Source organism: Aethalodelphis obliquidens, unplaced genomic scaffold (genome assembly GCF_003676395.1).
Source record: "Aethalodelphis obliquidens isolate GAN/ISIS:26980383/991018 unplaced genomic scaffold, ASM367639v1 scaffold111, whole genome shotgun sequence".
Lineage (NCBI taxonomy): Eukaryota > Metazoa > Chordata > Mammalia > Artiodactyla > Delphinidae > Aethalodelphis > Aethalodelphis obliquidens.
In genome coordinates this window covers 1,948,411-1,976,394 of record NW_020838055.1, presented here as the reverse complement: position 1 = coordinate 1,976,394, position 27,984 = coordinate 1,948,411, and the positions used below count along the sequence as shown (strand labels likewise).

The 27,984-nt window shown below is 42.8% G+C and overlaps 1 protein-coding gene across 30 annotated transcripts in view; it reads right to left on the bottom strand.

The window, feature by feature from the left end:
* KLHL18 (kelch like family member 18) overlaps positions 1 to 27,984 on the bottom strand; it is a 74,641-nt gene that overhangs the window by 38,432 nt on the left and 8,225 nt on the right. For 29 of the 30 annotated variants that reach the window (XR_003430833.1, XR_003430841.1, XR_003430837.1 and 26 more), the window contains 2 exons: positions 4,986 to 5,116; positions 1,705 to 1,845 (listed from right to left, as the gene is read on the bottom strand). Coding sequence is in view for 2 of the 30 variants with exons in the window: in XM_027096990.1 (XP_026952791.1) it covers positions 1,705 to 1,845; positions 4,986 to 5,116 (272 nt within the window). In the remaining 28 variants the exon portion in view is untranslated. Of the gene's footprint in view, positions 1 to 1,704; positions 1,846 to 4,985; positions 5,117 to 11,823; positions 11,914 to 27,984 lie in introns of all 30 variants that reach the window. The other variant, XR_003430858.1, reaches the window with a different exon arrangement.

Sequence of the window (27,984 nt, the reverse complement as noted above, 5' to 3'; positions counted from 1 at the left end):
CAAACCTTGAAACTGAAGGGCCCACATGCTTGTCTTCAAGAACACACAGGAAGGGGACAGCTGGGAGACTCCATTACACTCTGCAGCCAGGCTCAGGGAGAACCACCCCCAGGAACACAGGCAGTGATGGTAGCTATTGAAAAGAAAACAGAAAGGCCAAACCTCTGGGGCCTGTGGCAGAGAATAGAAACAGGAATAAGGTGTGAGTTTAGGCTTCAGAAGGGGGCTCCCAGTGCTGAACGGAAAAATGTCAAGGACAGACTCAAAACATCAGGCTTTGTGCTTTAAGTACCTTTTCCTAATATGTCACTGGTGCATGTAAAAACTGCACTGGTCTAAAAATCACTTTTCTAAGCATCTTTTTACATGACACTACTTTATAATAGAGCCTGGATCCAGTGTTGACAGTGATGAACTCAAAAGCCCCTAGGTGGAGCTGTTGTCCCCTTGTGAGAATGGCCAACTTCACCCTTTCCACAGGGCCTTACTTAGTCATTCTCCAAATTCTGTGGGAATACAGAGATGAACCAAGTCCAGTCCGTGTCCTTAAGCTCGCAAATGAGTAGGACAGACAGTGTGTGCCCTACAGCCCATCACACGCAGCTCTCTAGGCTGACCCAGAAGGCATCCTAGGGCAGGTCAAGCCAGGCTCTGGGGCTGCACTCACTACATGGTCTCCAGCTGCAAAACCCGAACAGGACCACCTACCTCCCAACGAAACCAGCAGAGCGCCCCTGCGTGTTAGCATCATTACCACGGTCGTTAAGACCATCTGCACACACAGCAGTGCTCACTGATGCCCGTGAGCACCACATAGGCAGGATGTGGACCTCAGGCAGGGTCCACAGAGCTGCTAAGTGAGTTGAGCTGGTGGAACAGAAATGGGGGAGGGAGAGGTTGGCTCTAAGAGGGGATGAGGTTCAGGAGGCCAGGTCTGAGGCAGAGGAATGCTGGTCTTCAGGCCAGGGGCCTTGTGATCAGAGGAGATCAGGTGGAGCCAGGCTTTGGAGAGACCACAGACAGAGGGGCACTGTTCTGGTTTCTCCCTGCCTGTGGGCAGCCCAGCACTAACCCTCACCCCCAAGCCTCTAGTGGTTAAAGGCAGCTTTTACCTTGTGACTACGAGCTCTGCCTCTTGAGGGGGAGGAAGAGCCTTCTTATCTGCTCAGTCCTCAAAAGGTCACGGCCAAGTACTGGACATAGGTAGGGGTATAATCCATGGTCCTTACTCTAAAGGAGCATATAATGATTGCTCCCAGGGGACTGAAGGGGACAGAGAATTCCAGGAGGTGAAATTTGGGTGGGCTCTTGCAGAGCAGAAGGAAAAAGGAAGGCCAAGAAATTCAAGGAGGGAGAAGGATCTAAACAAAGAGGGAGACAGCTATGGAACAGTGAGGGAGCACTGAATAAATCTGGTGGTGGCTGGTTAGATTGGACAGAGAGGACCAGAAGAAGAGGTGCATGTCAGACCAAGGGAGAGTACAGGCAAGGCTCCATAAATCATGTTCCTGAAAGGTTCATCCCGAAGAACTGGGTACTGCTTGATGCTGATTTCAAGAAAGGGCATTTCCTCAGAGTTATCTTCCCATCTCACTCCCTTCATGAGACTCTCCATGCCCCCAAAGACTCATCAAACTGGCAGGGGATCCCAGAAATGACACGGTCTGCTCCCCGACACAGGCCAGGCCCATCACATCACCTCACCGTTCTCGGAGGAATGTGCAGCAGGCGTCTTTGATGCTCTGCAACTGCAGGAAACTCGCCCCCATCAGCAACGACTGGACGTTTTGCTGGTCAATGGCAAGGTGACCGTTGTAGGCAAAGTTGATCAGAGCTTCCAGGGCGCTAGAGGAGAGGAAAGATGCTCTTCAGAGATGGTGTTCGGCCCACAGGATACTCAGGCCCTAAGTAAGCTGACATTGTTACCTGAGGAACGGATGGGCCCCGCTCTCAAATACATTTAGCCCATGCCCTTTGAGAATCTACCTGAATGGAATAATTACTTCACCATAGCTATCATTCTACTTCTTAGGTTGTCTTTACTGCCCAAATGATTTTATTATAGAAGGTTCTGAAAAGACAAAGCAATGACCCAGAATCTCACTACTGAGTCAACTGTAGTCATTTTTCTAGATTAATTTCCATTTCCTATTTGCCTGCATGCTTAAGTTGTATGGATATAATCATGTAATACTTATGAAGCCCTTTCCCATGTTTCTACACTGACTTCATGTTCAACTTTCTTTTTTTTTTTTGGCCATGCCACGCGGTTTGTGGGATCTCAGTTCCCCCTGACCGGGGATTGAATGTGGGCCATGGCAGTGGGAACGCTGACTCCTAACCACTAGATCGCCAGGGAACTCCCCATGTTTGACATTTTCAACGGCTGCTATAAAGTAATCCAACATGTAAATGTGCTATAATTTATTTCCTTTATTGGTAAGCATAATAGCTTTTATAAATAACATTTTTGGATTATTTCTTTGGGATAAGTTTCCAGCCTGAGGTTTCCAACATTTTTTTCTGCCTTCCAATTCACACCAAGAATGAAATCCAAATTCTGTCTATAGGGCTGTATGTGGTCTGGCCCCTTTCCATCTCTCTGACCTCATCACCTTCCACTCTTTCCCCCTCACTCTATTCCAATATGCTGAACACACTCTCACTTCAGGGCCTTTGCACTGGCTACTCCCTCTGTTTGAACGGCTCTTCCCCCAGATGTCTTGCTCCCTCACTCCAACTAAGGTCTTGGCTCAAATATCACCTCATCACAGAGGGCTTTCCTGAGCACCCTGAAATAGCACAGACCCTCACCATCATTCGCTAGCCTTTATTCTGCTTTACCTTTTTCACATCACTTTCACTTCCCAGCCATATCATGTATGTATTTGTTTACTGCCAGATGGCCACTACTAGCAAGTTGGAATAATAAGAGGTGCTTTCTATTTCCTCTGCTATACCTCAGTACCTACAGCAGCACAGATCACAGGTTCTCAGTCTATCTGTTAAATGAAGCACTTGGATGGTGCATGGTGATTAGCATGGCTCTGTCAGACACAGATCTCAGAGATGAGAGTGTACAACTGCCCTTGGATATAGACACACTTCTATGTCTTTCATTACAAGTAGCTGGCCTGAGATTGCACCCTTGCAGTGGGTATACAGATCCTCTCCATGTACTGGAGCAAATCACCTTCAATCAACCGGAAGGTACCATACAGTTTCCTAGCTCCTTTCCTTCAAGTTTTCACCATGGGGAGATTAAGACGTTAGGCAACAAATGACAGCTTACTGGCTAATATTTTGGAGTCATCGGTTTATTTATTGTCTCTCTCCCAACAAGAATCATCTTGCGTGTCCTGTTTGCTCTGCATGCCCAGACCCCAGAACAATGCCAGGTACATAGTAGGTGCACAGTGGACCCTTGGATGTAGCCTAGGTTATAAACACACAGCCTCAGTTCACAGACTTGCAGTAAAATCTTTTAAGTCATATAAATATGCCTTTTTCCTTTCAAGGCCCCAAAAGGCATACTGTGGAATATGTTTATATAAAGCCTTCATACAGAAGTCAGGAAAGTATTTCTGTAAAGAGGGTCTAGATGTAAGGATAACTTTAAGTAAGTGTGTAAATGATGCAATTTCAGGGTTTATAGTACTGCCTCCTGACCCTAAAACTCATCTAGGGCAGAATTGCTCAACCTCAGCACTACTGACATTTGGAGCCAATGATTCCATTATGGAGGGCTTTCTGGGACACTGAGAGACGTTTAGAGGGATAAACTCTGGGCTTGACCTCCTTGGACTTCAGTTTTCTTCTTTTTTTAATTTTACTTATTTATATTTTTCGCTGCATTGGGTCTTCATTGCTGCGCGTAGGCTTTTTCTAGTTGCAGCGTGTGGGGGTTACTCTTCGTTGTGGTGCGCAGGCTTCTCATTGCCGTGGTTTCTCTTGTTGCGGAGCATGGGCCCTAGAGCGCACGGCTTTCAGCAGTTGTGGCACGCGAGCTCAGCAGTTGTGGCTTCTGGGCTCTAGAGTGCGGGCTCAGTAGATGTGGTGCACGGGCTTAGTTGCTCTGCGGCATGTGGGATCTTCCCAGACCAGGGCTCAAACCCGTGTCCTCTGCATTGGCAGGCGGATTCTTAACCACTGCTCCACCAGGGAATTCCCGGGCTTCAGTTTTCTCACCCATCAAATAACCATGATTTCTGCTACCTTCTCGACCTGCGTCATCACATTAACAGCCAGTAGACACACGTGGCTAATTAAAACTAAATTTATTATTATGTATTATTTACTTATTTATTTATTTATAAATTGGCCACACTGCGTGGCTTACAGGATCTTAGTTCTCTGACCAGGGATTGAACCCAGGCCCTCGGCAGTGAAAGCATGGAGTCCTAACAACTGGACTGCCAGGGAATTCCCCTAAAATTAAATTGAAATGAATTAAAATTAAATAATATTTAAAATTCAGTCCCTCAGTCCCACTAGTCACATTTCAAGTGCTCAACAGCTACATGTGTTAGTGGCTACCAATTTGTAGAGGACAAACAGAACATCTCCATCGAGGCAGGAAGTTGGACAACAGTGGACAACACTGTTCTGGACTGATGGGAAGGGTAATGAATGAAGACACTTATTTGAAAGACTAGTCTGCCAGCTAGAAAGGTTAGCACAGAAAAGTGAAGAGAATAATATACCACCAACTTTGTACCCAGTCCTAGTTTTAAAAACGTATCTTGGACTCTAGTTCCTATGAGACGTGTTACTCTCATTGAGTTAAAACACATCAAAACTCTCCTTATTTTAACCCTGTCTCAGGCCACGGGCTGAGGTTCTAGCTTGTTTACTGGTCACCTACTGTGTGTGTGGAGCTGTGCTTGATACTGGGTCCTGCTGGAAGGCCCTCAAAGGGCACCAAACACAAGGCTGAAACTGCACCTAGAAAGCAGGTTGTGAAACCTGATGGAGGAATTTAGTACCTTGGGTCCATTCCTTGCATTACAATCTCATCCTGCTTGCACTCCATCATGTCATTTGTAAACATAGCGTGGAAATACGGGATTGAGGCTGCTAAGACGATCCGGTGAGCACTGAATTTGTGGTCCCCAATCTGCAGGCAAAGTAAAATACAAAGACAGATATTGAGGAATGCAAGTACAAAAACCCACCCTGCCCCTTCCACAGCTCAACTGTCTGCCCACTGGAGTGGTACTGATGGCATCCCAGGACGTGATAGCTGAGGCTTTTCATGGAGACCTTGAAGTATTTTAAACTCAACATACACGGTTATAGTACGAGAATGTAGACAACACATTTTCATAAGGCATTAAAACGGTTAAAAGTCTTTATTTATATGGCAATCTTCACTGCATCCCTCCAAACTCCCCCCACCAACTCAAAGACCTGATTTCTCGAACACTTTATCCTGATTCCAATTTTATTAGATGGTAGATGGAAGAGACAAAGTGGCCAAGAACGCTGAAGCACCTAACAGTAGGCTCCTCCAGAAGAGTAAACAGTGACAGGAAGAGATGAGGAGAAACAAGCTTGAATAGGGGGTGCATGTGGGGATCAAGGACAGAGGAGGCATTGTGGGCACAGATGTTAGGGGGTCCCTGGGCACCAACCAGGCTGTGGTAGACCACAAGGAGCCCAGAGTCCTCTAAGGAACATGACCCTGGCAGCAGCAGCTGGAAGGACTGGGGCTGTGGACTGGCCAGTGCTCTGCATGGCCTGTAGGGCTCATGTGGACAGAGGCAGACTCTCTCTAACTTGTACCAAATGCTCAGGAACACATCCTTAGCCTGGGGAGTTCCGTAAAGTGCTTTCCAACTATCTGCCAAAAGGATACTCCCTTTAACTTTGCCATTGATAGCTCCAAGACACATAAACATTTCCACTTCAGAATTTTCTACTCTTCAGAAAGAGCAAACAGTCTTTTTTTTCCTCCCCTTCACCTAAGTTCCACATTAGTGAAATGCCAGAGCCATCTCACTATCTGATGCTCATCTCTTTGTGTCGTATTTATTCAAGGATTCTAGCTCAGGTTCTCTCACTATGTCCTCTTTTTCACTGAACTTTAGGTTTATTATCTGTAAACTGTCCTTCAAGATCAAGCACACAACCATCCAAATACCAAAGGATCCTTACTAGATTCAGATTCTAGGAGTTCCTCATATAATCCATGTGTTGTCCTACTACCAGTGTTGGGGACATTAAATGGCTGCATGCTTTGAGGGTTTTTCATAATTAAAAAAAAAAATCACAGTAATAAATGCAAATATTTCTTAAAGTTGTTCTACAAGGCTTATAATGAAAACCAGAAGTTTCTGGTTCCCTGATTTCTGCTCCTGGGGCAGCCACTTTCTTCTGGTATTTATCTCTATCTTTCTAAGTAATATGCCTCTAATATTATTTCTTGAATTTTCACTTTTAGTTATTACTTGTGGTAGTCAGCCTCCAAATAGCTCCCAATTCATCCCTGCCTTCTGGTATTCATGTTGTGCAGGTCCCTCCCACAATGTCTCAGGGCTGGTCTGTGTGACTGATGGAACGTAGCAGAAGTGATGATGGGATGTCACGTTAAGGCTAGGTCATAAAACACACTGCAAATTCCTCTAATTGTCTCTCCTGGATCACATGCTCTCAGGGAAGCCAGACAACAACATATCCTGAGAGGCCCAGATGACTGCAGCCCAAGGTGACACCTGGACTGTAACCTCATGAGAGCTTCTCAACTCCTGCTTCTGAATTCCTGACCCACAGAAACTGTGAGATAATAAATATCTGTTATTTTAAGTCACTAAGTTTTGGGGTAATTTGTTATGTGGCAAAATATAACTATTAGGTTACATATTTAATTCTTATGATGGAAGATTAGGATTTTGCTCTGACATGCTCTCTTCACATACTACTTCATACTACTTCACATACTATCTCCATTTTCCCATAGAATTATGCCAAATTTTGGTCAAATTAACATTAAGAATTGCATTATTAGATCTATGTGAATACTATTTGTAGACAAGCCAGGATGTATACTACGATTACATTTCTTTGTTGGTATAATTTCTGTTTTCCCTGAAGATAATAATAAAGTGTAAAACTCCCTTTAATATGTTCCATCAGGTACCCTATCAGTTTGTTCTTGTGACATCCATACTGGGACTCTGTCTTTCTGGGAATTCCTTTCCCCTTGCCTATATTGGAACTCCTGTTTCCTGGATCCCATTTAGTCCTCTTCTTTGTTATTCCCTTGTTCTGGTGAAAAGTGTCTTCTAGCAGAGCTTCCTAAGAAAGGGTGTACTATAAACTGTTTTTAACTCACAGCACTTCTTTCACAATATGTGTGGGCTTTGTTCTCACACCAACCAATTCTCCAACTTTCCAGACACCAATTGGTATCCTACAATTTAATTCAAATCTGACACTAACCACATAGAGCTAGTGCAGACCCCACAGGTTAAGGACTCAGTCCCACCAGACTGCCCCTGCTTCAGATGCTAACTGGGCCACTCATACTTCTGACCCATCAGCTAGACGGTCAGGGTGGGGGAGGTGTCCCCAAAACCTCCTCTTCAGGTTTGATAATTTGCTAGAATGGGATTTTTCTGTAGGCATGACTGATTAACTCATTGGTGATCAACTGAATCTCCAGCCCCTCTCCCCTCCCCAGAGGCAGAGAGGTGGTGCTGAAAGTTCCAACCCTCTGATTACATGGTTGGTTCTTCTGGCAACCAGACCCCAACCTGAAGCTATCTAGGGGCCCACACAGAGTTACCTCATTAGTGTAAACTTAGCTGACTTCTCCTCTTACCCCTATCACTCAGAAAATTCCAAGGTTTTTAGAAGCTCTTGTGTCAGGAACTGAGAACAAAGGGCAAATATTACAACAAAAGATGGTCTTATTACCCCTACTACTCAGGAAGTTATAATGATTTCAGGAGCTCTGTGCCAGGAATCAGGGACAAAGACCAAAAACATATTTCTTATTATATCACAATATCAGAGGGCATATGCACAAAATGTCTGAAAATGTCTTTATTATCCTTAAACTTGGGTGATAGTTTAGCTGGCTATAAAATTCTAGGTTGAGAATATTTTTTTTCTATCAGAATTTTTTGGTTTTTTGCCATGCCATGTGGCTTGCGGGATCTTAGTTCCCCAACCAGGAATTGAACCCACACTCTCGGCAGTGAAAGCAAGGAGTCCTAACCACTGGACCGCCAGGGAATTCACCTCTGTCAGAATTTTGAAGGTATTGTTCCATTGTCTTCTAGTTTGTGGCTTTTTTTTTTTTTTTTTGCTGTACGCGGGCCTCTCACTGTTGTGGCCTCTCCCGTGGTGGAGCACAGGCTCCGGACGCACAGGCTCAGCGGCCGTGGCTCACAGGCCCAGCCACTCCACGGCATGTGGGATCTTCCCGGACCGGGGCACGAACCCGTGTTCCCTGCATCGGCAGGCGGACTCTCAACCACTGCACCACCAGGGAAGCCCTAGTTTGTGGCTTTTGAGCAAGCTAATGCCATTTTGAATACTAACATTATATGACTATTCTCTCTAGAGGCTTTTGGGACTTTCTCTTTATCCTCAGAGATCTGCAATTTCACAGGGCTGTAAGTTGGAGTTGGTTTTCTTTCATTCACTGTGCTGTATCAATCTATAGATATGATTTTAGTTCTGAAAACATCTTTTCATACCATTTCTTTGATAATTTCCTCCTCTCTACTGTTTATTTCTTCTCAAATTTCCATTCGTCAGGTGTTAGACCTCTTGGAATGATCCTCTATAATTTATTTTATCTGTTCTCCCCATTTCCATCTCTTTCATTTGGTTTATCTTCTGGGAGTTGTCTTTAACATTACCTTTCAATATTTCTGTGTTGTATTTTTCATACTTGCTATAATATTTTTAATTCCTTTTTTTTGGGGGGTGGCATGACATGTGGCATGTGGGATCCTAGTTCCTCGACCAGGGGTCGAACCCGTGCCCCCAACATTGGGAGCACAGAGTCTCACCACTGGACTGCCGGGGAAGTCATCGTATTTTTAATTTCTAGGAGGTCTTGTCTTCTGGAGGTTCTTTTTTTTTTTTTTAAAGAATCTAGTTCATCTTTTATGCATGCAATATTTTCTCTAATCTCTCTCAAGATATTATAGTTAAAATCTTTCCTTCTTCTTCTCCCTGATTTTACTGTTTCCTGAGGTTTTTTTCACCTCCATTTGATTTGGACTTTTTTTCCCCAAGGAACTGTTTAGAGTTTCAGAACAGTACTTTTTATTTTATTTTATTTTTTGGCCATGCGGCATGTGGGATCCCAGTTCCCCAAACAGGGATGGAACCCGCGCCCTCTGCATTGGAAGTGCAGTCTTAACCACTGGACCGCCAGGGAGGTCCCCTGGACTCTGTCTTTTATGTTCTTTAAATGTCTCATGACACTTGGCTATCTGCTCATACTTTTAGAAGCTGTTTGAAAGCTCTGTGTAGGGGAGCTAAGCTTGCCAACTTATGGGCTTCACATTAGGGTGATCAGGCAAGAAGAATCTGTCATTTTATTGAGGATCCCCAAAAGTAGACAGTATCGCTAAGACTTTTTCTCTGGGATTAAATTTATCAGAGGAGGATCTTTCAGTCTCTTGCATGACAGCACCTGCCTGCAGATACTCTGAAAACTGAGAAAGGGGAATGGTCCTATTAATCACTATATAGAACTTTGTCTTAAAGCCCCTATTTTCAGTTTTGCTCCATATTCCATCTCATCTTCTGTGCTTGGTGTGTCTCTGGTTCAATATCTAAGACTAAAATATCTGTCTCCTGAGAGAGTAGAGGAGGGGTTGTAGGCATCTAAATGCTTTTCACATAGACTTTCGACTAATCTTCCTGTTTCCAATATTTGGTTTCTCCGATTCTGGAGCTATTCCAGGGCTCTGCATTACAAATCCTCTTTGTTAGTTCCCCCCCACCACTCCCTGCCAAAGCAGGCACCTTCAGTTCCTCTGGCCCACTAAGTTAATCACACTTGCTTCCTGGCTTCAACATTCCGTTGACCTCTCATTTGCCGATCTCTCTTTTCCCTCTTACTATCATTTTAATGGGATTACAGGAGGAAATGAGGGCAAAATGTGCATTCAGTTTGCTGTGTTACACTGCTATGCATTTATTTTCCATCTACAAAGTAAACAGAAGACAAAAGAACAAGCTGTATGTGCACGAACTAGGTGACCTGATTTCCCAAAAAAGCTCAGCTAAAGAGAAGACAGGCCTATCTTGGGATATGCTAGGCAGATTACATCTGAATTCTCTGTTCAGTTAAGGGGAACAACTAATTTGTCTTTATCTAGAAGAGTGAGACCAAGATGGGAAAGGGTCTGGAAGCTACATCTTACGAGGAATGGCTAAAGGATAGGTAATTTAGGGATGACTATAGCTGTCCTCAAAGACTAGAAGGGCTATCACGTGGATGAGGGCAGATCTGCAAGGTACAAGGAGGCACATTTTAGTTTATCACAAAGAATAACAGCTTATTACCTAAGAACGTTTAGGGAAGTCCTTCACTGATTCTAAAACTATTAAGGGACCTTCCAATTCTACAATCCTAGGATAATACACTTTTGTGAAAAGCTTAAAAAAAAACCCAAATACTCTCACTGTACTCTTAGTTAAAAAAAAGAAAATGAGATGATCATTTATGAAGTTCCTTTTGCTAAGTACCCATTACACATATTTTCTCATTTTAGTCCTCACGGCAACCCTCTGCATTAAGTAGCTATTGTGAATTCCATTTTATAGATGAGGAAACCAAGATTTAGAATTAACTTGCCCCAGTTAAGTAGCTATTATGTGAAAGGAAATTATACTTGAGTTGTTTACTGGTGGAGTTTGAGAGGGACCCAGTAAATAACACACCCCTCCCAGCTCAAGTTCTCAGCCAACTGGGAAATTTTTAGAATTAAAAAATAAACTAACACACATAATAAAAGTATACAGAATTAAATACACACAGGTGAATGAAAGTAAAACTGGGCAAATCTGAATAAGAGTAGCTGATTGTGTCAATGTCAATATTCTGCTTGTGATGCTGTACTATAATTTTGCAAGATATTACAACTGAGGGAAACTGGGCAAAGGGTACATGGGAATCTCACTGTTAATATTTCTTAACTGCATGTGAATCTACAATTATCTCAAAATAAAAAGTTCCCTAAAAAAAAAAGGGACAAATGGGAAATCCAAATGATAAATCTAATATTGTAAACTACAGCTTATACAGGAGTACAGTGTGTTCCCTATTTTAACATCTTGAATTACACAGGTCCACGCAAAGGCTACTTTCTCCACTGATCTTCAATTACACACTGTTACTGCAAATCTCCTCCCTTTTCCATCCCTAAGGTGGCAAAGAAATGTGAACTGTTGCTACAGAATTTAGGAAAAAATAATCAATAAGCAACATATAATTGATTGGTCAGAAAAGTTAAGGCTATTTGGCATATACCTCTACCTTTAATCACATTTTGCTATACCTACCTTTAAACAAACAATATTACAAATATTAATAAAACAATATTATAATCATAAAGTATTAGCAATGCAATTGAATCAGACAGTAAATTAAATGAATTTAATTAAATGTTAGTGAATTAAATGGAATCAGATAGTAAAGTATTGGGAAGACCCAGGTTCAAAGTACAAGATAGGAGGGAAGGAAAGAAACGAATCTATGGTATCATGAAACACTCTGAACTGAAAGAGCTAAACTCACAAACACACATGTGGAAGTTACCCAGGTGGGATCAAGATATTAGGTACACAACACACCTCTACTGCCCGTGCTCACAGGACCACTTACTACGTGTGTATCAGCACCAGCCACTTAATCACTGTGGGATGATTTGCAATGACCAGCATCTGTGGAGCAAATTAGGGGCAATCACAAGATTTCCTAGGTATACACAATACTGCCAAATTTGCTTCTAAGAAAAAAAAAAAATCAATTCAAACTGGAATGCCCAAACCACTTCCACTAAAACTGCAGCAAAGACTGAGCATTCTTGCCACTTAGCTTCTACAAAGAGTGGACACAGAGCCTTTTCCTGAGCAGTGGTGGTCCACCAGACAGGTGGTGTGGCATCAACATTGGAGTTAGAAGGCCCTCACCAGTTATGTTACCTCAGACGCGTCCCCTCCAAGTTTGGCTTCCCAACTAAAAAAGTGAGACCGTTCCTATTCATCTGACTTCTCAAGTGTATTTGAGAAGATCTAATTTAAGAATGGTTGATATGAACATCATTTGACCAAATGACCAGGGGCACTCCAAATTCCTGAAGCTCCAATGGGAAAAAAGTATTGTCCTGTGCAGACCAAGCTAATGTTGCTGTCAATCCTGGGTCTTGTTTGGAGGGATGGATCTGTGCTGATTTGTCCTAGCCTGGGCACCAATGGGAATAATTCAAGGGCACTTTTGCAAACAACAGAAGTGCTCCATAATGGTGAACAGATAAATAAATAAATGCCTGGATGGATGGGCTTTGGACCAGAGTGCTACTTAGCTTGTTCTGAGAGGGGCCTCAGCATTGCAACTTTGGTCTCGTTAAATTAAGTTATATACAATACATGTGAAAACACCCAGCACAGCGTCAGGCACTTAACAGAGATTTAAAAGTTTTTTGTTGCACCCAGCTGAGAGCAACAGCCATGAAAGACCAAGATATAAATATCTGAAATCCTCTCAAATTCAGTCTGATTAATAGAACCCTGGGAGAGAGATTAAATCTCTGAGTTTTAGGGCCAGCTCTACTACAGATACAAGCAAGCTGCCTAATTTTTACCGTATCTCAGGTTTCCAGGTTGGAATATAGGATTATTACTTACAGGGCGCACAGCAAGGAATATACTAGTTTAAAAAAACTTCTTAAAAGCAGCACCAAAAATACTGGAAAAAATATCACAATCAACCACTCTGTTAGGCATTATTAGAAAGTTCAGCATGGCGTCAAAGGTCAAAATACTTGCCAGTCTCTACCTGTGCCCATGACAGAGGAGACAGAGAGCACAAGCCATATGATACATATAAACTGCACCGATTTCAAGGCCAGCTCTTCCTGTTCTGTATGACCCAGGCAAATCTCTTCCCTTTACCCCTGAGCCTCAGTTTCTTCATCTGTAAATAAAGGGCTTTAACTGGATCAGGGCTCTCAAAAGGTAGTAGTTGTGTTAACAGTAGCCTATCACGAATTCAGTAAAGCTTTCTTTTTAATCATGATGGCATCTACATGCATTTGAAAAGTAACTGTACATACACCTAAACGATATAATTTATCTGGCCCACAGATTGGTGCACATATAGATTTGAGGGTCCCCTGCAATAATTGCAGAATCCCTGTAGCACAGAAACCCCTGCACCAGGTTCTTGGAGGTCCCTTCTAGTTAGTAGTGTCTGAGACCTTGACTGAGCAAAAGGAACCAGAAATCCTGAGCACCTCATGTCTACCTAAGTTTTGACTTGGTTTAAAACACACACACACACACACACACCTCCTCCTCCTCCCATTTTCTTCCTTGGAAAGACTGGGAAATCTTCCATTCCTAACCCTGCCCTGGTGGTATCTTTGGATCAACAGGGATAGTGTAGCATGACACCACAAATTCTGTTCCCTATCACAGGCAGGCGAGGCGCAAGATTCAACCAGTTGCTTATTCAAGCAGGAAAAGCAGCAGGACAAAATCTGAGTTGGAAGTAATCTGAGACAGGTGTTCCCAAAGAAAGCAAAAGATATACCCAGAATTGATTTCTCTTTGACGGAAAACATTTTGATACTATTGCTCCTACCTTCAAGGAGCCCACAATGAACATAAATTAAACAATAAGTGAACAGTTAAGTGCCCTGCCTGCGCAGACAGAATACCCTTGGGATCAGTGGGGTTTAAGACTAAGCATTTAGGCAGTCACAAGATGCTGAAAGTGCATAAATAGTAATCCATAATTTTACTAAGGCACACATTTGAATCATAAAGGCTATGATTGTGTGTAAGAATGAGTCTGTAAAAATGAGTAGCGATGGGTTAATCTCTAAAATTCCTTTGGGCTATAAAGTCGATAATTAAGAGAGACAGTAAGTATATCATGGTAGATAAGAACATACTCAGGAACTAAATTGCCTGGGTTCAAATCTAGGTTTTGCCATTTACTAGCAGCGTAACTCTGGGCTACTTAGCTTCACTGTGCCTCAATTCACGAAATCTGCAAAAATGGGGTAAACAGTACCTCACTCATGGGGTTACTGTGAAGATTAAATTAGCATTTAATGCATGGCATTTAAAACAGTGTGTAGCACATATTAAGTGCTAAATAAGTGCTTGTTAAATTAAAAAAATGTCCTTAAATTGAGAACTTTACAGAATTCATTTTTAAGACCTTTAGAGAAAGGGTCGGCAAACCATGGTTATGGGCCAAAATCCGGCCTTCCTGCCTCTTGGTTTTTTGTGTGACCCATGAGCTAAGTGTAGTTTTTACATTTTTAAATGGTTGAAAAAAATCAACCCTAATATTTCATGACATGCGAAAATTGTATAAAATCCAAATTTCAGTGTCCATGTATAAAGTTTAATTGGAACACAGACATGCCCATACAATGGCAAAACTGAGCAGCTGTGATAGTGACCAACGGCCTGCAAAGCCAAAAATATTTACTATCTGCTTCTTTATACAAAAAGTTTGCTGACCTCTGCTCTAGAGTCACAGGGAAGAAATATTATGAAGAGGGATGTGAACACATTCTCTAGAAAGAAGATGCTGATCACTTATCTAAGACCCCCCAACCCCCATTCTCCACCCATGTCACACCTGATTTTCTGCTGGTATTCACAGACTCCCCTGCCAAACCAGTATGATCTGTCTGCACTTTGTGGAATCCAACACTGAGATAAAGTGTCTTATACAACACTTGCTCCTTTTCAAAAGGAAGTGAGCTAAGGCATTCACTCTGGAGTCATGAATAGCCTGTAACCACCAAATGCCTTTTTTTTAAAACTTCAGTTTCTTTCTTTTTTTAAAAAAATTATTATTTATTTTCTTTATTTTTTTGGCTGCATTGGGTCTTAGTTGCAACATGCGGGATCTTTGTTGAGGCATGCAGGATCTTTTGCTGCAGCATGTGGTCTCTTCGTTGCAGCACGTGGGCTTCTCTCTAGTTGTGGCCTGCGGGTTTTCTCTCTCTCGTTGAGGCATGCGATGGTGTGCAGGCTGAGTTGCCCCAGGGCATGTGGGATCTTAGTTCCCTGACCAGGGATCAAACCCGAGGTCCCCTGCATTGGAAGGCGGATTCTTTACCACTGGACCACCAGGGAAGTCCCTAAAACTTGAGTTTCTTTTTTTTTTTTTTTCGGTACGTGGGCCTCTCACTGTTATGGCCTCTCCCCTTGTGGAGCACAGGCTCTGGACGCGCAGGCTCAGCGGCCATGGCTCACGGGCCCAGCTGCTCCGCGGCATGTGGGATCTTCCTGGACTGGGGCATGAACCCGTGTCCCCTGCATTGGCAAGCAGACTCTCAACCACTGCGCCACCAGGGAAGCCCAAAACTTCAGTTTCTTAATCATAGTTATACAATTATTCTTTCTCCAACCCCCCACCCCCATGGAGTTTCAATGCTAATTAGCCTCAGCAAATAATGCAGCCTTGTCCATCAGATACATAGGAGGTGGACTGCATGGAGATGCCTTGAAGCATCTGCCTTCCAACCTCAGGTATCAACCAATCCTCCACGTTATTCAGCGACCACCCAGCACAAAGCCAGCTCAGCCCACCTCTCCATGGCAACCAAAATCTTAACATGTGAGACAAGTAAGGCTACTCCATGTTAGAGATGGGAAGCTTCAGTCTCAAGAACTGTACTTTTCTGTTCTTACCTACTCCAGTGGACTTCAAACTCTTTGAGGTAATAAGGGTCTTGTACATCCCCTAAACAGTTCAGTAAATATTTATTGAAATTAAAATACCAACTCTATCCTTAATAGCTGCCCAGAAAAATCAACAATTCCCTGTGAAAATAAATTAACCCTGTAGACAAAAAGGCAGTTTCACTAAAAGTTATAGTCAAAATGGACTGCAGGTTCTTTCAGTTAAGTTTAGAAAAGGATATGGAAGACTGAGAAGGAGGCACTGTGACTTTTTTTCTACTCATTTCCTTCAAAATTTTCTTACATATATAAGTAGGCACAGTAAATCTTCAAATAACCATAACACTTGAGGGCTAGTACAACAATCTATTATTATTATTTACTATCAACTAGATATCATATGATCTCTATATAGCTATGTAGTATAAATATAGCTATTAATTATGTATTAATACTGCTAATAATAATATATTAACCATGAATGATCTATAATAGTACGATGATGATGATCTATTAACAGTTTTAGGTTACTTGAAGGTTAACAGAAAACACCTGTAGCTTCAATACATGCCACTAAAAACCTTCCAAACAAACATGACTAGCTATGGACTCTATCTCCTGTCAGCTCTATTCAGTGTGCCTTACTTTCTTCTGGGAATGTCTTCTATCTTCATTCCCACCACACTATACAAAATATGACCTAAGCCCTACCAATTAGACCCTTCCTCAGGATTTTTCAAATAAGGAAGAAGGAAGAGGGACAATCCCTCCAGGTAAGAAGGAGCTATCAGGTGCTCCATCCCCTTCCATGTGTGATGAAGCAGTCTGCAGTGGGAGAAGGATACTGACCACAGAGGGGACGAGTCTTAGCAGCATTTCAGTCCCCCAGGCCCATCATCAACCCTATCTGTTCTCCTGTTTGATTACATGAGCCAATAAATGATTGGTCTAGACTACTGAGGCTAGTTCTGCCATTAAGAGCCAGAGCTCTAAGCACTGTGGTCTGGAGAAAGCCCTGGGGAAATGCAGGAAAGGGGGACCTTCCTTCCTGATCTTAATAGATGGGCTCTAACTAAAGGTGGTTTCGGCTCTGATTGCACCCCGGTGGTGCCTCAAGGTCCCCACTCTGCTCAACAGTTAGGTCTTAAAGGACCCCATGTGTGAAAACACCAGGGTGACAGCATCTGCTACAGGCATCATAGGCATAAAGCAAACACAGTGTTTTACTGACTGGGAACACTGCGGGGGATGCAGAAATGGGCAACAGATACCTGTTGCATGGATGACTCATTTTTCGAATTCCTAGCAGTTATCTTCTGAGAAAAATATCATAACGTTAGATAGGGATAGCCAAACCCAGCATCTGAATCCCCATCATAACTGGGGTATGTGACCTGCCTGAGGTCAGATGGACAGGAGCTAGGGCTACTTAGTGTCCTCCTCTGTAAGTGTGAACAGTAGATTCTGAAGAAATGTTACTCATAGCTCACACTCCCCCTCCCCTTCCCCCTCCAAAATGAGACCCTGATCATTTTAATAGCCCTATAGCTAATAAAGAAATCGATTTTGTAATTTTAAAACCCCCGAAAAGAAGGTCTCCAGGCTCAGGTGGTTTCACTAGAGAATTCCACCAAACATTTAAAAAAGAACTAATACCAATTCTAAACAATCTCTTCCAGAAAATAGAAGAGGAGGGGACAACTCAAATTTATTTTATGAAGCCAGTATTAGCCTAATACCCAAACTAGACAAAGACCATACAAAAAAAGAGAAAACGACAGACCAATATCCCTCATGAATATAGATGCAGAAACCCTTAACAAAATATTAGCAAATAGAATTCAGCAATACATGAAAAGAACTATATACTGTGACCAAGTAGGGTTTATGTCAGGGATCCAAGGCAGGTTCAATATTCAAAAATTAATCAATATAACCCACCATAATAACAGGTTAAAAGAAAAAGAAGTCACATGATCCTCTCAATCAACGCAGAAAAAGCATATTACAAAATTCAACACCTATTCATGATAAACACTAGGAGTAGAGGGTAATTTCCTCAACTTGATAAAGAATGTCTACAAAAAAACTTTAGCTAACTTCATACTTACTGGTAAAAGACTGAATGCCCTCCCCTAAGATGAAGAAAAAGGCAAGAATGTCTACTCCTACCACTGCTATTTAACATAGTCCTGTAAGTTCCAGCCAGTGCAGTAAGGTAACAAAATGAAATAAAAGGAATACACATCAGAAAATAAGAAATAATACTATCCCTATCTGCCAATGACACGACAGTTTATGTCCAAAATCCAAAGCAATCTACCAACCCCCACCCCACACAGAAACACCAAACCCCACACAGAACTAACCTAGAACTAATGAGTGAGTTCAGCAAGGTCACAGTACATAAGGCTACAGGACACAATATTGACATAGAAAGTCAACTGTATTTCCACATACTATCTATTAACGCGTGTGAACCAGAATTTGAAATATAATTATATAATTGTTCAAAAAATTAAATACTTCAGTGTAAATCCAACAAGCTGATTTAGAGGACTTACATGCTACAAAATACTGATGAAAGACATCAAAGATCTAAATAAATGGAGAGACATACTGTGTCCAAGGATTACAAGACTCAACACAAAAAAGATGTCAATTCTCTGCAAACTGGTGTACAGATTTAATGCAATTCCTATCAAAATTCCAGCAAGATTATTTTTATAGATATAAAGATTATTCTCAAATTTATATGGAAAGGCAAAGGAACTAAAACAGCTAAAACAATTTTTAACAAAAATTAAGTGCAGGGCTTCCCTGGTGGCGCAGTGGTTGAGAATCTGCCTGCTAATGCAGGGGACACGGGTTCGAGCCCTGGTCTGGGAAGATCCCACATGCCGTGGAGCAACTAGGCCCGTGAGCCACAACTACTGAGCCTGCGCGTCTGGAGCCTGTGCTCCGCAACAAGAGAGGCCGCGATAGTGAGAGGCCCGCGCACCGCGATGAAGAGTGCCCCCGCTTGCCACAACTAGAGAAAGCCCTCACACAGAAACGAACATCCAACACAGCCAAAAATAAAAATTAAAAAAAAAAAAAAAAAAAGCCTTTACTCTTCCTTTAAAAAAAAAAAATTAAGTGCAAATGGCCAATAAGCACATGAAAAGATGTTTAACATCATTAATCATCTGGGAAATACAAATCAAAACCACAATGAGACACCACTTCACACCACACTCGAGAGGATAGCTATTATCAAGGAAAAAAAAAAAAAGAAAAACCAAACAGGAAATAACAAGTGCTGGTGAAGATGTGGTGATATTGGAACTCTTGTGCACTGCTGGTGAGATGCAAAATGGTGTAGCCACTGTGCAAAGCAGTTTGGTGGTTTCTCAAAAAGTTAAACACAGAATAACAATATGACACAGCAATTCCACTCCTAGGTATGTATCCAAAAGAACTGAAAGCAGAGTCTCAAAGAGGTATTTCTACACCCATGTTCATAGCACCATTATTCACAGTAGCCAAAAGATGGAAACAACCCAAGTGCCCATCAACAGATGAACGGATAAACAAAACATGGTATATACATACAACAGATTATCATTCAGCCTTAAAAAGAATGAAATCAAGAAAGAAGCCACAGATTGGAAGAAAATATTTGTAAAACACATGTCTGATAAAGGACTGTTATTCAAAATATCCAAAAAATTCTTAAAATCCAACAAGAAAACATCTGAATTTAAAAATGGGCAAAAGACTAACAGAAATCTCACAAAAGAAGATACACAGTTGACAAATAAGCGTATTAAAGAAGCATATTAAGATACTCCACACCACGTCATCAGGGAAACGCAAATTAAAACAAAGAGGTAAAAATACACATCTACTAGAATGGCCAAAATCCAGAGCACTGACAACACCAAATGCTGACAAGGATGTGGAGCAACAGAAACTCTCATTCATCGCTGGTGGGAATGTAAAATGGTACAGCCACTTTGGAAGACAGTTTGGCACCTTCTGACAAAACTCAACATATTCTTATCATATAATCCAGCAATCACACTCCCTGGGATTTTCCCAAAGGAGTTAAAAACGTATGTCCACATAAAAATCTGCACATAAATGTTTATAGCAACTTTATTCATTACTGCTAAAACCTGGAATCAAACAAGATGTCCTTCAGTAGGTGAGTGGATAAATAAACTGTGGCACATCAGGTCAATGGAATATTTTTCAGCATTAAAAAGAAATGAGCTGGGACTTCCCTGGTGGCACAGTGGTTGAGAATCCGCCTGCCAATACAGGGGACACGGGTTCGAGCCCTAGTCCAGGAAGATCCCACATGCCGCGGAGCAACGAAGCCCATGTGCCACAACTACTGAGCCTGCGCTCTAGAGCCCACGAGCCACAACTACTGAGCCCATGCGCCTAGACCCTGTGCTCTGAAACAAAAGAAGCCACTGCAATGAGAAGCCCACGCACCACAATGAAGAGTAGCCCCTGCTCGCTGCAACTAGAGAAAGCCTGTGCGCAGCAACAAAGACCCAATGCAGCCAAAAATAAATTTAAAAAAAAAGGAAATGAGCTATCAAGCCATGAAAAGACCGGGAGGAACCTTAAATGCATATTTAAGTGAAAGTAGCCAATCTTAAAAAGTTACATACTGTATGATTCCAACTACATGACATTCTGGAAAAGGCACAAGTATGGCGATAGTACAAGGATCACTGGTTGCCAGGGGTTAGGGAGGGATTAATAGGTGGAGCACAGATGACATTTAGGGCAGATTTTTAGGCACAGAATATGGTTTTTGATAAATGTATGACACATTTATCACAAAAGTGCGCCCTAATGTAAATTATGGACTTTGGGTGATAATGATGTCTCGATATAGGTTTATCGATTGTAACAAATGTACCACTCCGGTGCAGGATACTGATAGTGGGGGAGGCTGTGTGTGCAGTGGGAACGGGGAGTGTATGGGAAATCTCTGTGTTCTGTTCATTTCTGCTGTGAACCTAAAGCTGCTGTAACAAAACAAAAGACTATTTTTTAAAAAAGGAATGATATTCTAATGCATACTACAACATAGATGAACCCTGAAAACATTATACTAAGCCAAATAAATCAGGGACAAAAGGACAATATTTTATGATTCCAGATATATGAAGGGTCTAGAATAGGGAAAATCATAGGGACAAAAAATAAAACAAAGGCTACCAGGGGCTGGAATAAGGGGCACTGAGGCATTATTGCTTAATGTTTATAGAGTTCTGCTTTGGGTGATGAAAAAGTTTTTACAAATAGATAGCAGTGATGGCTATACAACATTGTAAATACATTTAATGCCACTGAATTGTACAATTGAAAACAGTTACAATGGGGGAAAAAGGTAAAATAAAATAGTACAGTGGGAGGAGTAACTACCCATTTCACGATTTATTACACAGATGGCTAGAATAAGCAAAACTGTGCTGTACTGGCGCAGGAATAGGGACACTGACCAATGAAACAGAACAGAGAACCCAGAAGTAGCCCCACACAGGTACAGCCAACTGGTTTTCGACAAAGGTACACAACCATTTGTGTACCTTGAATGGAGGAAAGACAGTCTTTTCAGCAAATAAGACTGGAGCAATTGGACGTCTTTAAGCAAAAAAAGGAACTCTGACATAAACCTCAGTTTATACAAAAATTCACTGAAATCTGCCAGCAAGTGGGAAATAAAGGCAGGGTTTCTATCTTGCAACCTGGAAGAACTGTTTCTTCTTTGGGAAACCTCAGTTTTTGCTCTTAAGACCTTAGACTGATTGGATGAGGCCCATCACATTAAGGACGGTCACTTGCTTTACTCTAAGTCTACTATTTAAATGTTAATCACATCTAAAAAATATGTTCACAGCAACATCTAGACTGGTGTTTGATCAAACAACTGGGCACCAAAGCCCAGTCAAGCTGACACACAAAACTAACCATCGCACTCACATATGCTGGTAGGAATGTAAAATGGTACAGCTACTCAGGAAAGCAGTTTGGTGACTTCTTCTAAAACTGAAAATGAATTTACCATGTGGCACAGCAGTTGTAGTCTTGGGCATTTATCCCAGAGAAATGAACACCTACATTCATACAAAATCCTGTAAATGAATGTTCACAGCACCTTTATTCGTAATACGCCCAAACTGGAAAGAGCCTAAATGTTCTTCAATGGGTGAGTGGTTAAACAAAACGTGGTGCATCCATACCATGGACCACTACTCAGAACTATAAAGGGAAAAACTATCGACACAACAACTTGGATGGCCCTCAAATGCATTACACTGAGTGAAAAAAGCCAATATCAAAGGTCAAATACTCTGTTTCCACTTATATAACACTCTTGAAATCAGAGATGGAGAACAAATTAGTGGTTGCTAGCGATTAGAGATGGTGGGTGGGAGGGAGATGGGCCTGATGATAAAGGGGTAGCACAAGGGAGATCTCTGTGGTCATGGAATAGCTCTACATCATGGAAGTGGAGGTCACTGGTAACCTTGACGAGCAAATGGTGGTTGCCTGACAAAACGAACTTACCTATCCTCCTAAAACACGAGTCCCACCAAGGGAGCAATCTTTCATGTTTCCTGGAAGAGTCTAGCAATTAACACTCAGTATATGTTAAACGAAGGAAGTTTCTGAATGAATCCACTCGATTTAAAATTGAGTCTGGTCGTGTCAGTCTCCATTTTGTTGAGCTCCCTACTGCCTGAGTCAGATCCAAATTCTAAACTGGCGCCAATTGACCCTAACCAGTTTTATTCCCCACCATGCCTCTCTTCCAAGCCTCTGCCAATTCCCTTACATCGCTCTATTCCCTCTGCTTGGATCCTTATCCCTTACTTTTCTGCCTGGTGAATTATTCCTCATCCTTGAAGATCCAGCTCAAATGCTCCCTCCTGAGGGGCTAACCTGACTTCCAGGCAGTCAGCTCTCCCCTTCCTGTAGCACCTGGTACAAGCCTCTAGCACACAAGATACCACACTATGTTGTCCCTAATGAATGTCTCCACATCAAGGCTGAATATTCTTCCCATGGAAAGGAAGGATTGTATCCTAGCACTTAGTGCCTCATTCTCAAGTCTTCTTAATGAATCCTAAAACGATTTCATCTAAAAGGTAGCTCTCAGTCCTTCATCTGGGATAAAAGTAACAAAACTTCTATGAGTTTCACCTCTTCTTTTGAATCCTGGTCTTCTGGCTCAGGGCTGGTAGAACTAGTGGGAGGAAGGCACTGGCCCTTAACTACAGAAAGCGTAAAGAGTGTTACTCTCTAACCTTATCTGAAAATTTATTAGTTGAAGTAAAAGCCTCAAGGAAAAGATGATAAGGCTTGGGGCCAACTGGCGGAGGGCTTGCCTTCCAAACTAACAGTGCATTCTCAACCCTGGAAGAAATAAGCCACTCCACAGTTGTCTAGTTCAGGTGCATGTCTAACAAGGTGGCATGTAATGAAATGGGGTGTGGGGGGTGTCACTTCATCTTGAATGCTGGATAGCTTGCCTGCCAGCCCAGAACACGGTCAGAGGGATGCTCATCCATCCTACCCTACACAGAAATGTTTAGTCCTCACAAACCCATGGGGCCGGGAAACAGATGACAAGTACAATGAAACATACGGAATTGGTTTGGTCTGGGGTTTTGATGACATTTAAAGCACACTGTGTGAAACCCTCTGTAATGGAGCTTGTGTGTCTCTGCTTTAGGGCGCCCCACGGGGTAAGTGATTCAGGAAGGGGGTGAGGGAGGAAGTGGCTGACCAGCTAGCACTAAAAAAAGACCTGGGGCTATGGTCCCACAGAAAGAGCCAGTAAAGAGCTGGCTAAACACTCAGGCCTGTCCCCACATCTTCCAAACCCTCCCCTGGCTCACCCACGTCCAGCAAGGTAGAATGGGAGGTAAGTAGGAGACAGGAGGGAGGAGTCATCAGAAACCACTCAACATCTAACTGTACCAACCACATGTGATTTGCAAATGTTTCTTACCAGTTCAGACTCCTGACCATGAGAATTCAAGGAGTTCAGTCTGCATTCAACCCACCTCCCCAATCACACCTTCCACCTTGCTCCTCCATGTCTTACCTGTTCAAGAAACATCCTGCATATGCACTTTCATGCCTGGGCCCTTGAACAGGCTCTCCCCAGCATGGAATGCCTCTTCCTACCATATCTGTCTGTCAAAGTCCTATTCATCTTGCAAGGTACCAATCAGACACCATCCTCTCCATGAAACCATCACAAACCCTCTAAACTGGAAACAACTGCCGTCTCTCTGGTGTTCCCTCAGGCCTCTGGTGATACCGGGGCAGTTATGGAATTTATCACACTCTGCCTTGTCTCATAGTTAACTGATGGGTAGCTCTCTCTCTTACCAATCTTTAAATGCCAAAGATAGGGGCTGACTCCTACTCATAGCAGGGTGCCTCACGTACCTAGCAAAACACCATGCACAGCTAAATGCACTTCAACAATATGTTGACTGAAGGAGCGTCTCGAACATAATGCCAGGGGCCCTTGAGGGTAATTCAGCAAACACTTTTCAACACCTGAAACATGCCAAGTACTGTGTTAACTAATGGATGCTTCACATGCTTCCAAAGCTCAACATCTAGAGGTGGAGAAAGACTCTCTAACACACCTACATTCTGCTCAGTATGCTAAGGGGGGTAGGTGCAAAGTGTTAAGGCAATGTTTCTCAAACTTTCAGGTGCACAGGACGTAAGAATCACCAGATTCTAGCTTAGTAGGTCCGACATCCTACATTTCTCACAGGCTCTCAGGCAATGCTGATGCAATGACAATACTCTGAGTAACGAGGGGTTAAAGTGGGAGAGGGAGAGATTAACTGCACCTGGAGGAATATGAGCAAACTGTCTTCAGAGAGATGGGATTTCACACAACAACTCTCCACTGTGATAGGGCAAAAGAAAGAAGATGGCACGGGTCTCTGCCCAACAGAAACACAGGTTGGCAGGGAGTCAGGCAAGCAAACTTTCAACCACAAGACAATGCTGAACAGACACAAATGCAAAGTGCTTTAGGAGAACAGAGGAAGGAGTGTGTTTGGCCGCTTCTCTCCCCTTAAGAAGAGAAAACTACAAAAGGAGCTTTGAAGCATGGGTAGGACTCTGCTGGCCGAGGTGAGTGGGTACTCCAAGCCAAAGGAATACTAGAACAGAGCCCCAGAAGTTGGAGAACTTAGGTCCTTAGAGACAGCCAGCAGGCGGAGACTGTGGGCAACTAGGGGAGAAAGGCAGAGAGGGGCCAAGTCTGAAGGAACTGGACTATCAAGAACACAGGTGGAGGGTTTCCCCGGTGGTGCAGTGGTTAAGAATCCGCCTGCCAATTCAGGGGACATGGGTTCGAGCTCTGTTCTGGGAAGATCCCACATGCCGCGGAGCAACTAAGCCCGTGTGCCACAACTACTGAGCCTGTGCTCTAGAGCCTGTGAGCCACAACTACTGAGCCCACATGCCACAGCTACTGAAGCCCGCGCACCTAAAGCCCGTGCTCCACAACAAGAGAAGCCACCGCAATGAGAAACCCGCACACTGCAACAAAGAGTAACCCCCGCTCATCACAACTAGAGAAAGCCCGCGCACAGCAACGAAGACCTAACACAGCCAAAAATAAATTAATTAATTTATAAAAAAGAACACAGGTGGAGATCCTAGAAAATTCATCCAGAGTGGCAGTCGACACCAACAGAACATCCTTAAGCTTCTCCATCTTATACCTCACAGAAGGCAGTGACAGATTTCTGTGAGCAGCTTAGAATAATCAGAGATTCAGTTAAATCAGCAGTCCTTCCATTAATCCTAGAGAAAACCAGCCAGCGGCTGCTGCTCCTGCACTGCCACTACCCCATGGCTCTTCCCAGATGTCTTGCTGACTTAAAGTGATAGCCTATGGACATGTGGAAAAAAAGGCAAGCTTGGGTTTCCCTGGTGGCGCAGTGGTTGGGAGTCCGCCTGCCGATGCAGGGGATACGGGTTCGTGCCCCGGTCCAGGAAGATCCCACATGCCGTGGATTGGCTGGGCCCGTGAGCCATGGCCGCTGAGCCTGCGCGTCCGGAGCCTGTGCTCCGCAATGGGAGAGGCCACAACAGTGAGAGGCCCGCAAAACGCAAAAAAAAAAAAAAAAAAAAAGGCAAGCTTTACCCAACATGGGTAGGACCACCTTTGAAAACCACCAAGAGCTGAGCAGCTCTGTTCTACTTCCTGCTCCCCTGACAAGTTTCTAACCTCTGATTTTCTCTGTGGTGTGGAAGAACAGACGTTCCTTCAACAACAAGCCAGAATTGGTCTCTCTTGCTCTGGCCATTACCATTATCTCTCCTGAACAGACAAGAAGGGGAAAGTGGAAATGATATTCTGTGCTTGCTTCATGAACTATGGAAAATGCATCCTACCTCTCTTAGATACACCCGTAAGACTCACCCTGCCCTGCCCTGATTCTTCATTTACTCATTCATAAATAAATAAATACTGTCTAGCTTCATTCATTCATTCATTCACTCACTCATTCAACAAGTATCTACTGAGCTGTACCGTACTGTGCAAGGAATTATGCTGGGCCTGGGGGCTACCTCTCCGACCTTGTGTCCTTCCACTTTTCTCCTGGGTCATGTTATTCTTATCACACCAGCTGCCTGCTATTTCCCCAAAATGCCAACTATGCTCCTGCTTCAGCTGTGCTGATTATTCCCTCTGCCTAGAATACTCTTCCCTCAGATACACTCATGGATCCCTCCTTCCCTTCCTTCAGGTCTCTACTTAGAGAGACTGGCTCTGGTCCCTCTGAGAAAACAGCACTCAGTCCCCTTATTATCCTTTATTTTTCTCCATAGTACGCATCACCACTGGACATTTTATATCTATTCATTTGTTTATTGTGTCGTCCTGTCCCCGACACCCCCAGGCTGGAAGGTAAGCTCACACTCACAGAGGTTCTGCCTACTCTGCTCGCTGCTGCAGCCCCAGCACTTAGGACAGTACTTGGCTCATGGAAGGCGCTGACATATCTGCTGATACACTGCTGAATGAGAATGAAAGGGAAGTCACTCAGAGCCGGAGAATAACATGATCAGAGCTGAAAAACAATCCCTTAGCTATACCAGAATCATCCCCTAAAGGGTTTATAAGAATTCTCAGCAAGTTGCTAGAGCTAAAGAAACCCCAGGTTAGGTAAAAGGTGAAGAGGGTCTGAATTAGGACAGTGGGTTACTGAGCACCTGTTATGCAGACACCTCAGTAAATGATTCAGTCACAGCCCCTGCTCTCACAGAGTTACAATACTGTAAATAATTATGTAACTGTCATTATGATAAATGCCACAAATACACCTAAAAGAGAGGGGACAAGCCAAAGCCAATCCTAGAGTTTCAATCCTACATGACTAGATGGGTGGTGTGCCATCCTTACACAAAGGGAACAAAAGAAAAGATTGTTGAGAAGGGAAAGAGGCTTCATTTTAGACTTAATGAGCATAAGGATCAATAGGACAAATGGAAATGCAGGTCTAGTGTTTAGGACCAAAATCAGCGGTTGGAGCAAAGATCTGAAAGTCATTTTTAACTTGTAAACTATGCCAACAAACCTTCAGTGGAAGACAGGATGGCATAGTATGTTTCGCTGATCCTCAGGATAGTTCTGTTAAAGGTTATATGACATTTAGATTTTACAAATCAGTACAGGAAAAATAAGCTTATAACATGTGTGCATCACTTAAATGTGTACCTCTTAGAAGTCAATTCCTTTTAAGTGACCACTTGAAGTGCAGCCACAGGGCTGAGCTAATAAAATGTGGCTCTTAACAGCTGAAGTAGCTTACTGCAAAAGCTAAAGAAGAAAGGTTTAGTATGAAATGTTTTTGATCAGTGGATCTGGATAGAGACAAATTCTGTTTTTAGTGTCTCTCCAATCACAAAGCACTATGAGCAATCTCATTTGCCCACTTGCTAACAAGTCTTCTTCAGCTTCTCCTTTTTTAATTGTAAAATATACATAAAATTTACCATTTAAACCATTTTTAAGTGTACAGTTCA